Here is a 17,221-nt window from a genome sequence, read left to right on the forward strand (position 1 = left end):
AGCACTGAGGTTAAGCTCGTGGTCTTCTTAATCTCGGGAAACAGATTCATTTTTATTACCCCTGGTAACGAAGAATTACTATAGAAGAGATTAACGTCCGATGATGTGGCTACATCTGATACTTTAAACGGGAATCGGAGAATCGTTCTTAACGATGGATGATGGACAGTAAACTATTTGATTTGAAAATACACCTAGGTTTTTTTTACACGGTTTTTTTTACGCGGTTTTTTTTTACACGGCTTTTTTTACACGGTTTTTGGGAATTAACACGGTTTTTTTACACGGTTTTCGCGAATTAACACGGTTTTTGAGAGAAAATAGAGAGAAAAAGTCCTTTTCAAAGGAAAACACTTAGAATCTTTTTGAAGTTGGGAAAATCTTATCTCTTAGACTAAGAACATGATACATGAGACCTGAGACCTGGGATATGAGACCTGGGATATGAGACCTGGGATCTGAGACCTGAGACCTGAGACCTGAGATTTGAGACCTGAGACCTGAGACCTGAGACCTGAGACCTGAGACCTGAGACTTGAGACCTGAGACATGAGACATGAGACCTGAGACATGAAACATTAGAAATTAGACATGAGACCTGAGACCTGGAAACTGAGACAGGTGATATTAGACTTGAGACCTCAGCATGAGACATGAGACCTGAGACCTGAGACCTGAGACATGAGACAAGAGCCATGAAACATGAGACTTTAGACCTGAGACATGGGAAATGACACATGAGGCATGAGACATAAGACATGAGACCTGAGGCATGAGACAAGAGCCATGAAACATGAGACCTGAGACCTGAGACATGAGACTTTGGACCTGAGACCGGAGACAAGCTACTAGAATTAGTACCGTGAGAAATAAGTTTAGCTCCGATTTCAACAAGCGACCCCTCTAGTGAAAGGGTTTGACTTGTTGGTGACGAAAAATAGTATGGCGACTTCGCTAGTACAAGCTACTAGTGCTAGTACCGCGAAAAGTTAGTTAAGCTCCGATTTCAACTTTCGACCCCTCTAGTGAAAGGGTTTGACTTGTTGGGGACGAAAAATAGTGTCGCGCGTTCGCTAGTACAAGCTACTAGTGTTAGTACCGCGATTAATTAGTTAAGCTCCGATTTCAACTTTCGACCGGTCAAGTGAAAGGGTTTGACTTGTAGGTGACGAAAAATAGTGTCGCGACTTCGCTAGTACAAGCTACTAGGGTTAGTACCGCGAGAAATTATATTAGCTCCGATTGAGACTTGCGACCCCTCTAGTGAAAGGGTTTGACTCGTTGGTGACGAAAAATAGTGTCGCGACTTCGTTAGTACAAGCTACTAGTGTTAGTACCGATAGAAATTATATTAGCTCCGATTTCAACTTGTGACCCCTCTAGTGAAAGGGTTCGACTTGTTGGTGACGAAAAATAGTGTCGCGACTTCGCTAGTACAAGCTACTAGTGTTAGTACCGCGAAAAATTAGTTAAGCTCCGATTTCAACTTTCGACCGGTCAAATGTAATGGTTTGACTTGTAGGTAACGAAAAATAGTGTCGCGACTTCGCTAGTACAAGCTATTAGGGTAAGTACCGGTAGAAATGAGATTAGCTTCGATTTCAACTTTCGATCGTTCAAGTGAAAGGGCTTCACTTTTAGGTGATGAAAAATAGTGTCGCGAGCTCGCTAGTACAAGCTCTAGGGTTGAAACTAATTTCTACCTGTACAAACCCTAGTAGCTTGTACTAGCGAAGTCGCCACACTATTTTTCGTCACCTACAAGTCAAACCCTTTCATTTGACCGGTCGAAAGTTGAAATCGTAGCTAATCTTATTTCTATCGGTACTAACCCTAGTAGCTTGTACTAGCAAAGTCGCGACACTATTTTTCGTCACCAACAAGTCGAACCCTTTCACTAGAGGGGTCGCAAGTCTAAATCGGAGCTTAACCAATTTCTCGCGGTACTAGCCCTAGTAGATTGTACTAGCGAACTCGCGACACTATTTTTCGTCCTCTACAAATCAAACCCTTTCACTAGAGGGGTCGCAAGTCTCAATTGGAGCTAATATAATTCCTCGCGGTACTAACCCTAGTAGCTTGTACTAGCGAAGTCGCGACACTATTTTTCGTCATCTACAAGTCAAACATGTCATGTCTCTACTGACTTGTCTCAGGTCTAAAGTCTCATGTCTCAGGTCTAATCTTTCATGGCTCTTGTCTCATACCTCAGGTCTCATGTCTTATGTCTCATATTTCATGTCTCAGGTCTCATATCTCATGCCTCATGTCTCATGTCTCAGGTCTCAGGTGTCATGTCTCAGGTCCCATGTCTCATGTCTCAGGTCTCAGGTCTCGTGTTTTATGTCTTAGGTTTCTAGTCTCAGGTCTTAGGTCTAATGTCCCATGTCTTTGGTCTCATTCTTCAGGTCTCAGGTCTCATGTCTCAGATCTCAGGTCCCTGGACTTAGGTCTCAGGTGTCATGTCTAAAGTCTCAGGTCTCATGTCTCTAGTCTACATTCTCAAGTCCAGGTCTCAAGTCTCAATTCTCAGGTCTCAGGTCTTAAGTGTCAGTACTTCAGAGCTGCAGAATTCGAATGGTCTTTTTTTACACGGTTTTCGGGAATTAACACGGTTTTTTTTTACCCGGTTTTCGGGAATTAGCACGGTTTTTTTTTACACGGTTTTCGGGAATTAACACGGTTTTTTACACGGTTTTTTTTTACGCGGTACGTATATCAGTGTAGAAAAAAAACCTTACTGTAGTTCTATTAATATTCGAAACCAGAGACAAATGTGAGTATTCTCATCAAGGAACATCTGGTTTGACTTGTTTTTTTTTCATTCACTGAATTACTGAGCTTTTTTGGATAGGGATGCCTACTCCCGATACCAGATACCTACATATATTTTTATTTTATTAACACTGAGGGAACTCCTACGTGCATCCCAGAAAGGGAGGGAGGCGTAATCGACAGTCCTGACCTAAAGCCGAAATACGCCCACAATTTCAGTTGTTTTCCAAAACAGCTTCTCGCCAACGTAACTGCCCGGTGTTATGTTATTATGGTTATTCTGTTTGGTTTGAGAGCTTCCAGCTCATTGTTGCCTTTGTTGACTCTGGCTTTCGGGGTGTAATTATTATGAGTTGTTTTTTTTTTTGGATGCCGGCCAAAATTGCCCGAGTTCTTGGTGTTGCTGTAACTAGCTCAACACGTGCCAACCGGGCCAAATTGTAATCGTGACCAAAGTCGGAGTCGGACCCATCCGATTGCATAACTGTCGAATAGCTTCTGTTTTCTCCATGGGAAAAATTAGACTCATATGCATATGGTGGCATGATGTTGTGTAAATAGTATGTTAAAGATGGCGTTATTTTTCTGGACGAAGACTCGAAGTCTCCCGCCCGAAACAGGGTCAGTTTATGTGCGAACACGCTGGATTTTCCTCAGTTTAACCCAGGCATTGCTAGGCTTCGCCATAAACTGAAAACAGAAAGTCGAAACTATTCGGTTTGGTGGAATAGTTTACGATTCCTTGGCACGAACAATCGGATCGGAAAGTCACGTGTAGCTTTTTTACTGCAGCCAGCCAACCGGAGCTCCAATCTTTACATCAGTGCCAGTATCGGAATTGTGACCATCAGTTGACGATTTCCTTCGGTGGGGTATGGTGTCCGAGATCGAGATTTCCGCGAAACTGTGCTATTTGGCCGAAACCTCGGGGTTGGTCCCGGACTTTGATAAGTGATTGGATTAAAGTTTCGATAATTTGAAAGTGTTGTAGTTACAAGGACTTTCGTAAAAACTGTGGAAACGATATGTTGTTATAAAAATTGATGACAAAACACACCTAGAATGGAGTTCAAAATGTAAGTTTGCCTAAATCAAGGCGTCAAATAGTCTATGTTAAGTGAGTTTTCTCTAAAAGATTTAACATTGATTTGTTGGAAAGTTCAATATAGGCATAACAGAACGTTTAAATCTCGAAAAATTCCCAATTGACGCCCTTTGTCCGGCACTGCAATAATACCGGAATTCGATTCTTCAACAAATTCTAGATTATTCTTCATGAATAATCAAATGGAATGCACTTCCTATTTATTTGATGATTATTCAACTTTGAAGTCTGGGTAATTTTGCAGCATCAATCTTCATTTCAACTTATCACCATCAGTAATTTTCCACGCTTTTGCTATATTTCCAACTGCCTGTGTTTGATCATAACCAGAATTCTTAACTAAACTTTTTTTTCTTAGAACCAGTGAACAAGTAGATTAAGGGACTTTCAACCTCAGTAATCAAGGAATATTTTTTAAAGGAAAAAAAGAATCTGACCAGACACGTCATTCCAAAAACGGGAACAAAGCCATTTTACGATGAACATCTGGTTGAATCTGGGAAAATACGCACAAAGAAAAGAAATGGAAAATTTAATCAATTGTGTTGATATCAGAATAAAAATAAAATTAAGAAGTGTCGGCAACGAGTGACTCAAAAATTCTTTGCGTAGGGCAGCGATAACTGAATTTAGAACAAATGAGATGATGAGTAACATTTGATTAAACATTAATCACTTAGTTTTTATAATCATGAATTAATAACAACTTAAATCAATTTTGGTTTGAGGTATGTTTTTGTGTAATTATTAGTCATTCAAAACTAGAACCGACTTATCACTTTAACATAAGCAATACTTTAAAAAATAGGTTTTAAGTTGAATTACAACCTTGTTGAACATTTTGAAGTGTTTTGACGCACGGATGAGCTTCTATTTTTTCATATATTTTCAAAGTTTTAGTTGAAGTGTTAGTTTTTTTTTTAATTTAGTATAGTTTTATTGTATAATTAGTTTAACTTTGTTTCAACATGAATCTCTTCAAAGGAAACTTTTTCCATTGAGATTCATAGTCTAAATTAGTGTAAATAATATTCATCACATTTCCTCGCAATTAATTAAATAATTTTTGTGTTCTCAGCATGAGTAGATTTTGCTCGCGTATTAATTTTTCTTTTTTAATTGCTGCCAGACGTGCTGAGAACAGTAGCGTCCATTACCAGGGGGCTCAAATGAGCCTTTTGGTGTGGGGGAGTGTGGTGGGCCGCTACAAATTCTAAATTTTTTCTCTCTCTAAATAAAATTAATGGAAAAGTAACGGACAATAAGACTTCTGGGTACCATTTAGCAACATTTCGCAATTGTTTGCTATCTTCGATATTGTTTTTATCTTATAATATTATAAACATTTTTTTATATGAAATACTTCAGTTTTACAGTGCTGTCAAATGTTCAATATAACTTATTATATTTTAATAGAAGACATTACATTAAAATATTGAAGTGCTTACAATGAAAACTTGCAACCTTGGAAAAGTTTGTATTCCGATCCCATTCCGTTCTTCGAGAAACTACAAGTTAATAAAATTGCAAATTTTCTTAATCGGAACCACCCAAGCAACCAAAAGTCACATATTTACTTGAATGAAGGCATTGAAAGTTACATATTGGCTGACAAAGAGAATCAACTGCCTAATTCCCTTTAGTGAGCTTTATGTACTCATTAATGAACTTGAAAGTTGCAAAAGTGACTAATATGTACGTTGTACGTGACTTATTTTGTCCAATTCCCATGAGTGAACTATATGTACTCATTAACGAACTTGAAAGCTGCAAAAGTGATCTATACGTACGTTATACGGGACTTAAGTCTCATAAAGGGCACAAAAGTGCTCAATACGGGATTTGGTAAGTCACATAAAGGGCACAAAAGTGGTCAAACGGGTGTTGATAAGTCACAAAAAGTGCATTGATGTGCTTTCAAAATCAAATCACCACTTCGAGTTTTAGTTTCAGTTAGAGCAACATCTAGGCGTGGTCTAGTGGTAGCGTGTTCGATTCTCACCACGAAGGCCGGGGTTCGATCCCCATGCCCATTCAATTCCCCATTCAATAAGAAAGTTAGTAATTTAGTGAGCATTCTGATGCAATATATGTAGGAAATGTTGGAAGGAAGCAATTGAGCAATTAGTCGAGTTTGGAATCCGGCGCCTGGCATCATGGTGGCACCGGTACAGAACACAGTAAATCTGTGTCAAGAGAATGTGATATGAACCGAAGCCAAGGGTTCAGTTGAGATAGAGAGAGATTTTTTGCCCATTTTGCGATTTTTTGGAAGCTGAATTAAGAGGCCGCTAGAAGCTGAATAGAAGATTATTAAGACTTGTTTTGGAACTTGAAAGTATCAATAAGAACTTAAATTTTGAGCTGCATAGAACGTACTTCTGAGTAAGCGTACTGGCTGAGTAAGCGTTTTTGTACCTGTTTTATGGGACTTTTGGTTGCTTGGGCATCCAACAAACATTGTTGTAGCTATATTCTTATGCTGTTTTGATATACGTTCCATAGACATTAAAGAAAGATCGTATGAAAGTTGAAAAAAATAGCATTTACCTACCAAAGGGGAGGCAATATACATGCATAAATTTCCTTTTTTATTTATAAGCGACGAAAACTACACCAATTGGGCGCTATCCGACTTTTTATTCGTATCTATCGGATGAGTGCAAGAGAGCGCAAGATTTTGCTCTCGTAGCCTTCAAATCGTTGCCAGCGACATTATTTTCTAGTTCTCTCATTGGTCAATATTACTCAATTCCCATCTTATTTTTAGCCATCTGGATGCACTGCTGATTGCAGAGAGAACATGAATATGATTTTCTCACTGGAAGCCCGAGCAAGAGCAAAATCTTTTCAAAATTTAAAAACATGGCGGACTTTCTATCATATCCGATTTAAACTGACTTCAGACGACATTTTATACGATCTTTTTACTATGCAGTTGGAATTGCGATTCGCAACACCATTGTAAACGACTTAAGTTATTTCTGGTACGATTTCATGTTTGCTGGGCATGTTCTATATAGTACGCAATATGGATTCAGAGTATTCGCCACATTTCTTTGCAATGAATTAAAAATAATTAATACTGATGTTTTAAAATCGCTTGGTACATCTTTGTACTTGAAAATAATCACATTTTCGTAGATGATGGAAAGAATTAGAGAAATGTTCTTTCGTTCTTTGATAGCTCATATTTCTCTAACTCTTTCCATCACCAACGAAAATGTAAAAAAAAATTAAGTTCTCAGCATGAGTAAAATTTGCTCGCGTATTACATTATTTTTACTTTTTGCTATCAGACGTACTGAGAACAGTAGCATCCATTACCAGGGGGCTCCAACGAGCCTTTTGGTGTGGGGGAAGTGCGGTGGTAGACTGAGTCGATTTGGGGTCATTTTTGAATTTCTCAAACCCTGGGGTCTAAAAAGCTTCGTTTTGGTTAAAAACTCATCCATGATTTTTTGCAGAAATTTTTAGTAACGTTTTCATGAGTAAATTTGAACTTTAAGGTTTGTATGGGACAATTATATATTTTGTACTGAAAAATTCATGGTTTTTGTGCCAATTTAAAAAATCTCTAAACAAAATTTTCTTCTGAACAACTTTGTTAAAGACTGTAACTTCGTATCATATTAGGCAATAAAATTATTAGCGGTTTAACAGGGGTCTTTCGGCATTGAAAACCAATTAATTCAACTGACATCACTGCTTGTGACTCGCGAAGTATTGCATTAAAAGTAGGTATTCATACCTCGCAAGGCACCCAGTAGTGATGTCAATTGAATTTATTATTTTTTAATGCCAATAGACATGTCCCCATTCAATACCTAATAACTCTTTTCAGGCCCCAGGGTTTGAGAAATTAAAAAATGACCCAAAATCTATATATAAAAAAATCAAAAAATGTTCCAAACACAGTTGAAATAAAAGGTCAAATTATGATTTCAATACAACAAATTTGTAACTTTTGAAAGAAAATCGATAGAAAAAGTGTCATCAACAGGATTTCATTTCAATAGATTCACTTTCGACTCCACTTTCCTTAAATGTGGGAAAACGACAAAAGATATACCTATAACTGACAGAAAAAAATACTATTTTTACTAGAGATGCAAAGGTAGATAGAAAAAAAACATTTAAAAGAGCAAAAAAAAACAGCTTGACCACATTGCAATTTACTAATCAACCTTTTGAAAAGAGGTTTACCTTTTGTATCAATAATGACAAGTGTACTAAATTTAACCTGAATCTAGTCAATCCATTGTCATTACAATTTTTTTACTCTCAAGATTCCATTGAGAATTAATATTAAAATCAATTTTGTTCTCTTTGGAATGTTGTTGAACTGTTCAACTTGAACATTTCTAAGTATTTTACTATCAAGATTTCAAGATCAGGAGTTAGTTTGTCGAGTTAAAAAAAAAGAAAAAAGTTTCAGATGTTTTTGTTTAATATTCCCTTACAAAATGTAGGGGAAATATAATCAAATATAACTACAGCTTTTGTGAAGTTCAAAACTAATTTACGTCTTCTAGATGTTCCTAGACTTGAAATCTTTATTTTGTCTTTATTTTCGATTTCTTTGTATTGTTCTATAGTTTTTTTTTCCTAAAAAGTGCACAAATTTATTTAAATAATTTTCACAAATTTTGCAAAAGTATCTCAAATGTAAGAGCTGATAGAAAAAAAAAACTAGTCATATTTGGAATCAACACCCTCAATTGAATCAAAATCAAATCTCAAATTTTTGCTCCTCGAAAAAATGTGAATTTTATTGACTTATGTTATGTTCCTATCGAAAATGTTATCAAAAACTGTTGTTTAAGTTCTACAGATTTAGAAAGTGTAATCTAAATCTAAATTTTTAAACAGTGTTAATCACAAACACCGTGCTGCATTTTATGACGAACACTGAAACACAAAAGTTTTCGACGTGAGCTAACTCATCGCATTTACCTATGTAAGTTTACAGTAAAGGTAAGCCCGGTTTATAGTTCTCGTGAACGCGGACGTGAACGTAAACGGGAACTCACCACAATAAAAAATATTCCGCTGTGAGAAATGTCAAATCGGTCAAATCTCCAAAGTTAGTAACCGGTTTGTTCAATCACAGATAGAAATTAGTTTCGATCGGTTTCGATTGGTAATTGACAGTTCATTCAACTTTTGATTGAAAATAGTCGAACAGGTGTTCGAATTTAAATTTAAATTTAAAAAAAAAAATACATAAAGAAATAAAAATAATTATGGTTCTTTTTAAAAACATATAGCTTTGAAAACGATTGCTTAAAAACTGGAAAAGCCCTTATTTCTACTTAATAAAAATAATTTATGTTTTAAGTTTGAGGTATTCTCAAAAAAATATTTATCAATCTAGTAGTAACGAGTGTAACGATTGATAATTTCTTCATCGTTAGCGACTTGTTTCATTTGAAAAAATTATCGAAAAAAAGATTTTCAATAACTACTACAAACAAAATAGCCATTTTTTTACTCTTAATTGAAAATCGGCAAAAAAATCTTTTCAAAATTATTCAAAGTTGTTTGTAAAATTGAAATCCATCGGTTCACTTTTGTTCATTAATTTGGCTGTTTTTAGTTCTTTATAAAATTATTATTTTTGAAAAATTTCATAAAGTATCGAATTTATTTCGTACTTTTTTTTTAAAGCACACGTTTGAACAGAGTGGAATTCACGTTATTTTTTGTTTCAATGTACTCTGATTAATCGCGTGGTCTTCGTTTATATTTATTTGTTGAGAAACGCAGATACAATTAGATGATGATCAAGCGGGTTTCAAAATTGAGAAAAAAAAACTATCGTATGCGGTTCTTTGCAATCATGGAATTCGTAGTATTTTTAGCCTTGATGGCCTTGAAATGTGCTCGCAATTTAAATTAAAAAACAAAAAAAAAAAAAACAAAATTTTATAGAGCCAACATTTTTTATTCCGTCATCGGTAAAAAATGCTTTCAAATGCACTTTGCCATTCGGACTTGAGAATGAACACTTGTTCGTTTCCCATTTTCACGTTCGCTCAGTCAAGGTTGCCGAAAAAAATTCTGTGTTTTGACGAAATAAAATTCTGAATTTCTGTGATTTGTCCCAAAAATTGTGTGACGATTTTCTGGGATGCTTTTTCTATTCATTTCATTCAAAAGTCATGTCAAATTGCGTCTTTTTTTACATTCTACTTAGGAAAAATCTATTAACATTATCAATTTTTTTATATTTCTCCAATTCAAAGAAATTTGAATTGACATAAAAAATTAATTTTGAAAAAAAGTTTAAAATTTTTAAATTCCTTGAAATCTAAGAATATTCCAAAAATTCTGTGTTCTGTGACACAGATTCTGTGATGAAATTTGGCTCAAAATTCTGTGAAATTATAGATTTTTATGTGATTTCGGCAACCTTGCACTCAGTGCGTTTACACTTCGGGCGAAATGGCATTGAACGTGGAAAAAAAAATTTCCGCAGGGTAAATCGGGGGAGTTGATTAAAAACCAATTTTAAAAGGATTTCAACAAGGCAATCAGTTTAAAATCAAACTATCAACCATTTCCGATCATTCCATCTAGTTTCATAGCCATGAAATTTAGTATAGTCGTTTTTTTTTACGAAATTTTTACGAATATAATTAGTCGATTCTTTACGAATATAAATATTTTTTCATTTTCACGTTCATCAGAACAATAGGGTGAGTGATTCTACTTTGAACCTAGAGCCTACTTTTGTCCAAAAATGCCAAAAATGGTAAATAATTCATTCTGCTAGCAAAGCATAAAGATACTCCTGTGCACACAATGAATTCTTATTCTTCACTAATCCTACCATACCACTTTTTGCCGCCTGTCTTTCGGATAAAATTGTCAACCTTTTTAAAAATGTACCTCCTAATCAGTGGAAATCTGACAGCTCAACTAATGGGGCGCGTTTTGATAAATTAGAGGTAATAAGGAAAAATAATGTTTTTCAATCACAGAAATTTAAGTGTTTAATTGGGCATATAGTCAAAGTCACTGGCCCTTAACCCAAGCTGCCCGTGAAGCAGCTCAAGTAGAAGCAGCTCAAGTAGAAGCAGAAGAAGAAGAAGAAGAAGAAGTGTTTAATCGTTAAAAAAAGTATCGTTAAAAAGCTGTAATACTTTTTTATAATAATTTTTAATTGAAGATTACATTTTTAATTCCTTTATTTATTTTTGAAGAACCATACTTTCTATAGGAATTTTTGTTCTAGGTCCAATGAAATGTACCAGTTCATTACTAAAATAGAAACAGTAGGTTCAAAGATGGAAATTTTGATCATCCATATCTTGGCAAATCTTTCAATAATGGCAAATCCTATGTTGAAAATCATCATTGAAACTTGCAGATAAGACCATGAACCATAAATAAATTTCCTGAAAAATGTAAACCTCCCATCCCATTGATAAGAAAAACATGATGATTTAAAAATCACCGCTTAATGGGTCCAAAGAAGGGCAACTAACCCTACCTCACCTCTAAATAGTTTGTTATGTTAACACTTTTTTTTTATTTGAATAGATTCTGTGGAACGTTTTCTAACTGAGGGCATTAAGGCATTAAATTTACTATACTCAACTGTACTGTATAACAAGGAGGGAATATGATAAAACAACGAAAACTTCAAAAGAACACTATTAACGTAGAATACTTATGTCCGTCAGTGTATGTTTGACAGAAATTTTAAATTAAGGAACAGTTTCAAGTTTTTTTTTATTTCATAGGTATCACCGTGATAACTCTCATTACAGTAATAATAACGATTTCAAATCCGTTCGGTTGTGTTGTTCAATTTAAAGTGAAATTTAATACTGCATCTAAAATTTCTGTTTACACATTAAAAAATAATGCATTTAAGGGTTTAACGTGAACTCGGAGATCACGATCGCGGAATGTATCCATCGTATATAGAAATTATTATAGGTATATGCATGCCCTAAGATTTGCAACAACTAATAAGCACGAAAGATGATGTCACACATGCTGTTCAATATGACCGGTTTAAATTCCACACATTTTTGTTTGAAAAAGGTGAGAAAAAGGCGACCGTCAAAACAGCTTCACCAGCTAAATATTTCTGCCGTTCCGTAACCTTCAGCTGTAAAGGTGCAGGATACTTTTTCGCAACATACCATCGACTGTTATTTCCTGAATCAGCTGCCATTTATTCTGCCATCCATAACTTAATTGAGGCAAATCACTTGTCATAATAAGACAGTTGTTAGTGGAGTGGGCGAATGACAGTATTGGGTTGCCTCAACCGGCATTCGATCGTTAGCGCAGTCATCACATTACTTCTCGATGATCGCTGCTCTTCTATTTACAAACGGCTTAACGCGTGGTCAGTAGTAGATGGTCCAACAGAGGATGTTATTGTTTGGGAAATTCTTCCACCTACTCTGCTCGATGAATGCCATGTAGTATAAACAGAGAAAAAAATCACACACGATCAAGTTTTTTCTTCTTCTCCCGGCTGTCACAAAGCTACCATCAACAGCTGGGTGCTCCAGCAGCATGCTTCGGGTTATTGACGGATCAGCGATCCCGGCTGCCTCAAGCTTAGTGAAAACATAAACTTTGTCCCCGGCAATGAAACGCATTCGTTGACAAATTCGCCAGCCTTCGGCTGGATGCATTCTCTGATCGAAACAAAAACAAGCCATCTCATTCCGAACTTGTTCAGCAGTTATTGGGCTTGTTTTGGAGAATTCTTTTTTCTCTTATTGTTAGCTATACCTATTATACCTAATTTTGAATCACAGAAATCTCTAACGGTGGTCCATTGGTATGTTTTTTCTCCCTCCTGCAGTCCCTCGTACAGCCGCTGCAGCTTTCCCTCGGCCGCCTCGATGCAGTACTTCAACAGTAGCCCGACACAAGACTCTGGCTCGCACATGTGGTCTGCCGGGATCAGCGAGAGCGAGTACATGAAGGGTGGGCTGCCCGGATTCCAGCGGATCGCTTCCAGCACCAATGCCGCCGGTCGGACCAATCCCTACAGCGCGATCTCGTCCTCCTACGGACAACAGGTAAGACACTGAATATTGATAAACTATCATGATTTTTTTTGTAATGTGTGACAAACTATTAATTTCAAATTTTGATAATCTGAATGGAAAACTAAATTGTTCAAAAGACACATTTTAAGCTGAATTCTATCTTTGACTGTGGAAAGTACGATGTTTAAAATTTACTTTTAATCGCGTACTGTAAAGGACTATATTCGAAAAAAAAAATGCAACATCTTTATTGTTGAATAACTTTTGGGCGGCTGAGATAGCGTCGAATGAATAAGTTTATTAACTAAAAGTTTTGGGGAACATATGTATGCGCCATCTATATTACACTCTATGAGCTACCGTTTTTCTAAATGAATAAGTTTATTAACTTAAATGTTTGGGCAACATATGCGCCATCTATATTGCACTCTATGAGCTTCCGTTTTTCTTGATCGAGATTATTTTTGTTGACTTCATTCCCTGAAGCTTGACCTTAAAAATAACTTAAAATTTTATATTTTCTGGAAATTTTGCAGATTTTCAACAAAACAAAACAACATTATTAACTTTTTATCACTCCATAACAGTTTTCGCCTAATGGAACGATTCCAGATCCAACCAAATCAGAGTATTAACATTGAGAAACCTTTGAAAGTGCCATGGAAGGAAAATGGTCGCTTTTGTAGTAATTTTTTGGTACATTTGGCCGTTAAATGTGCCAATCTTTATGTACCACTTATAGATTTGCATCTTCCATAGATCGTCGGCCAAATTTAGTAATAAATATATATATATATAATATATATATATATATATATATATATATATATATATATATATATATATATATATATATATATATATATATATATATATATATATATATATATATATATATATATATATATATATATATATATATATATATATATATATATATATATATATATATATATATATATATAAATTTTTATAAATTTTTTTTCTCGTTCTTCCTCTGGAACATTCAGGCGTGTTTTAAATGGAAAATTTCTGACAGAAGATCCGCCAGATTTCCACTGAAAAGTTCGTATCGATTTCCTTCAAGATTTTTTTTTCAAATTTTCACCCCGCATACGGGTCTACAATTTTGCGGACGATTTAACCACCGTATTTTGTTTATTTTACCGGGGGACAGCTTTTTATCATTTAGACACAATGTTTGGTCTGTTTTTTTTTGTTTCTTGGGCGAATCATACAGAAGAATTTTCCTTCATTACCACCTCTCCAAATGAAAGATTCGGATATTAAAACACTCACTTCCCATAATTAATCATTCTTAATAATATTCAAACTTAAACTCACTGTTAAAGAGACGAACCAGCCCGAGGCTGAAAGTCTCTATAATAAAGAAAAAAAAACAAAAAAAAACTCACTGTTAGATCCTGTAGGACCTCTAGAACGATTTATCACAAGAATTTTGGTCGCATTGTCGATTTCCAGCTGTTTTAGGGTCTCTCCATGTGACTTTCCTTGATTTTTCACGATCCTGCCCAAACATTTTGGTCAATGAATTTATTCACTAGGCGCTATCTAAAAAACTACTTAACAGATCGCTACAAAATTTTACAATTCCACATGTATCTAAACATTAAATTACCAGGTATTATCACTGAAAGTTTCATAAATTTTCAGCTAACCGTTCAAAAATTATTCACAAATGAAAGTGTTGCAATTTTTTCGAATACAGTCCTCACTATCCATATCCTTCGAAGCGCCTTAAAATAAACTTATAAAATCAAACTTGATATTCTCATCACACAAGTTGCAGGCATCATTTTTGCATACCGGAAAGTTACATGTATGTATAATTGGGCAACGTACTAGGGTGGCAATCAATGTATGGGAAAAATTTCATGATCGAATTTTGAAAACCGACCGTATACATTTTGTAGGTAAATCCAAAAAAAATCACCTAAGGGGAAATCGGTAGAATTGGAATATTAATTTTGATGCCAAATGACTTAAAAATGCATAAAACGTCACAATCTGGTGTTATTTTGAAAAAAAAAAAATGCAAAAATTGGTCCGTCTGGGACAGAAAGTTGTCAAGTCACAGAAAGTCGATTTTCAGGCAATTTTTTTAGACAACACTAGATCTCATTTTTAAGTTATTTTTGGCATCAAAATTGATGTTTCGATTTTCCTGATTTCCTTTGACCTACCCTCCCCCCCCCCTTTCAAACATGATTTTTGAGTGTTGAAAGATCGAAACTTTGCATAAGTCAGTTTTGTGGGTCAATCTACAAGACGGATATGCTCGGTTTTCCCAAATTGGAAATGACCCTTTTCGCTGCCACCTTAACGTACATATGTAGATGTGAATGTATATGAGCTGAGTAGCAATCAAGAAATTTTAATGGTTTCATTATGAACTCAGAAAAAGTAAACTTCAGAATTCGCTAAAAAATCATTGAAAAAAATTATCAAACAATTTCGTCAAATTTTAACATATTCTCTATTTTTTGAAAACGATAGGTCCTGGATGCCGTCTTCGGCAACATTGTTTATTAAAATTCAATCTCTCAAAAAAGAAATCGACAGGTTTTCAAACCTGTTGTAAGGAAAATCTCTTGTTGACATTTATTCTCCGATTGCTTCAAAAATAAAATGAGAAAATCACGGCTTAAAAAAAACGAGGCATATGATAAACAATACAAGACAGGATTAATCGAAATTGAACTAGTTAAAAATTTGGACAAAACAAGATCAGAAGGTATAACCGGACAAATCATTAGACAACATAGAAAAAAAAACAAGATAGAGCGAAGTTAAACAAGATAAATCATGATAAAACAAGACATGATAACACAAGACAAAACAAGGCCAATGGAAATTGAACAAAATTCTAAAAAAAGCAAAGCAAAAATTAAAAATAAAAGTTTTCTTTACAAGATACTTGAGTTCATTATAAGACTGTACAACACAAAGAAAAACTATATGAAAATACATTATCCTTCATTTTAGATTGAATTAATCTTTTCTCTAATTTCATATTTTTTTAAATCTTTTGTCACCTAGTTTTATCTTCTGTTTTCTTGTTTTATTTTATTTGATCCTTTTTATCATGTTTTTTGTGTACATCGCATTTTGATTTATCGTTATTTACCTGTTTTATTATGGTTAATCTCGTTCTCTTGTGCATTTTCTAGCTTTTTAATGTTAAGATTTGTTCTTAATTTTTCCATTATGTTTAAATTTGATAAATCTTGTTTTTTTTATCGTTGTGCTTTAATCTTTTGTAAGCATGTTTTATATTTCTTTATCCTGTTTTTTCCATTGCGATGTTTTTCCTTGAAATGTTTTGTGATATTTCCTTCCATCTTGTATGGCCTTGTTTTACTTTGTTCTATCTCACATTTTTTTTTCAATCTTATTTAATTTTGTTCAATTTTTTTTAACAAAATTCTGCTCCTACTAGTTGAGCCCTTTCACCCAATACTCATATTGTGAGAGTTTTATGCGTACTCAAGTCATTGTCATTTACTGCATCTTAAGTTTAGCTGCAGTCGCCATCTTAGAATTAAAATTTAATTTTCGGACATCTTCACCAGGTCTTTGCACTCGTTTTTTTGCGCGATACAATTTTATATTTCTTTTATTACAATTCTTTGACAAACAGAAAAAATCGTTTTTTTTTTTCAAAAATTTAATCTAATCCGAGTTTTAAAATATTTGAAAAATAATTTCTAGATTATTCATCGGATCTGGATGAAAATTTTTGCATGGGAGATTTGATCCCTAATTTTTGATTTTGTGTCTAGAATATTACCTTTATAAATGCCTACACACTATTTTCGTTAAAATGCATCGAACATCCGCGAAAAAACTCAAAATCGCAAATTATTGTTTAAAATCTGTGCATGAGATAGAAAAACTTCAGTTAAAAATTCATATTCTAGAACCTCGTACACAACAAATAAGGCTTTTTTTTTTTCTAAAACACCTTCACAAATAAAAGGGATATCAGAATGAAGTGATATTTGAAATCCGAGGCGGGTCCCGTACAAAATCAACTTTAAATATGACACAACTCGAATAACATTCTCTAGAGAACGAATGACCAAGTTAGTTAAAATCCTCCAAAAATAATGAAAATAGAAGAGAATAGAAAGAGAATAAATTTCAAGTGATTTTCATACAAATTTGTTCAGAAGCATGGTATGACCAAAAGAGAATACAGAATGACTCCTCCAACCTCTGTAACGAGGAATCCCACACAAAATTTATTGAAAAATCGACTTAACTTTTAGTGCTGGTACAATTGCTAGTTTTG

At 34.6% G+C, this 17,221-nt stretch overlaps 1 protein-coding gene across 7 annotated transcripts in view; it reads left to right on the top strand.

The window, feature by feature from the left end:
- Window positions 1-17,221, top strand: part of LOC129751308 (box A-binding factor-like) — a 93,596-nt gene that overhangs the window by 48,935 nt on the left and 27,440 nt on the right. For all 7 annotated transcript variants that reach the window (XM_055746728.1, XM_055746730.1, XM_055746733.1 and 4 more), the window contains exon 3: window positions 12,717-12,936. In XM_055746728.1, the coding sequence (XP_055602703.1) occupies window positions 12,717-12,936 (220 nt within the window). The remainder of the gene's footprint in view (window positions 1-12,716; window positions 12,937-17,221) is intronic.

The sequence above is a fragment of the Uranotaenia lowii genome, chromosome 3 (assembly GCF_029784155.1).
Source record: "Uranotaenia lowii strain MFRU-FL chromosome 3, ASM2978415v1, whole genome shotgun sequence".
NCBI classification, from domain to species: domain Eukaryota; kingdom Metazoa; phylum Arthropoda; class Insecta; order Diptera; family Culicidae; genus Uranotaenia; species Uranotaenia lowii.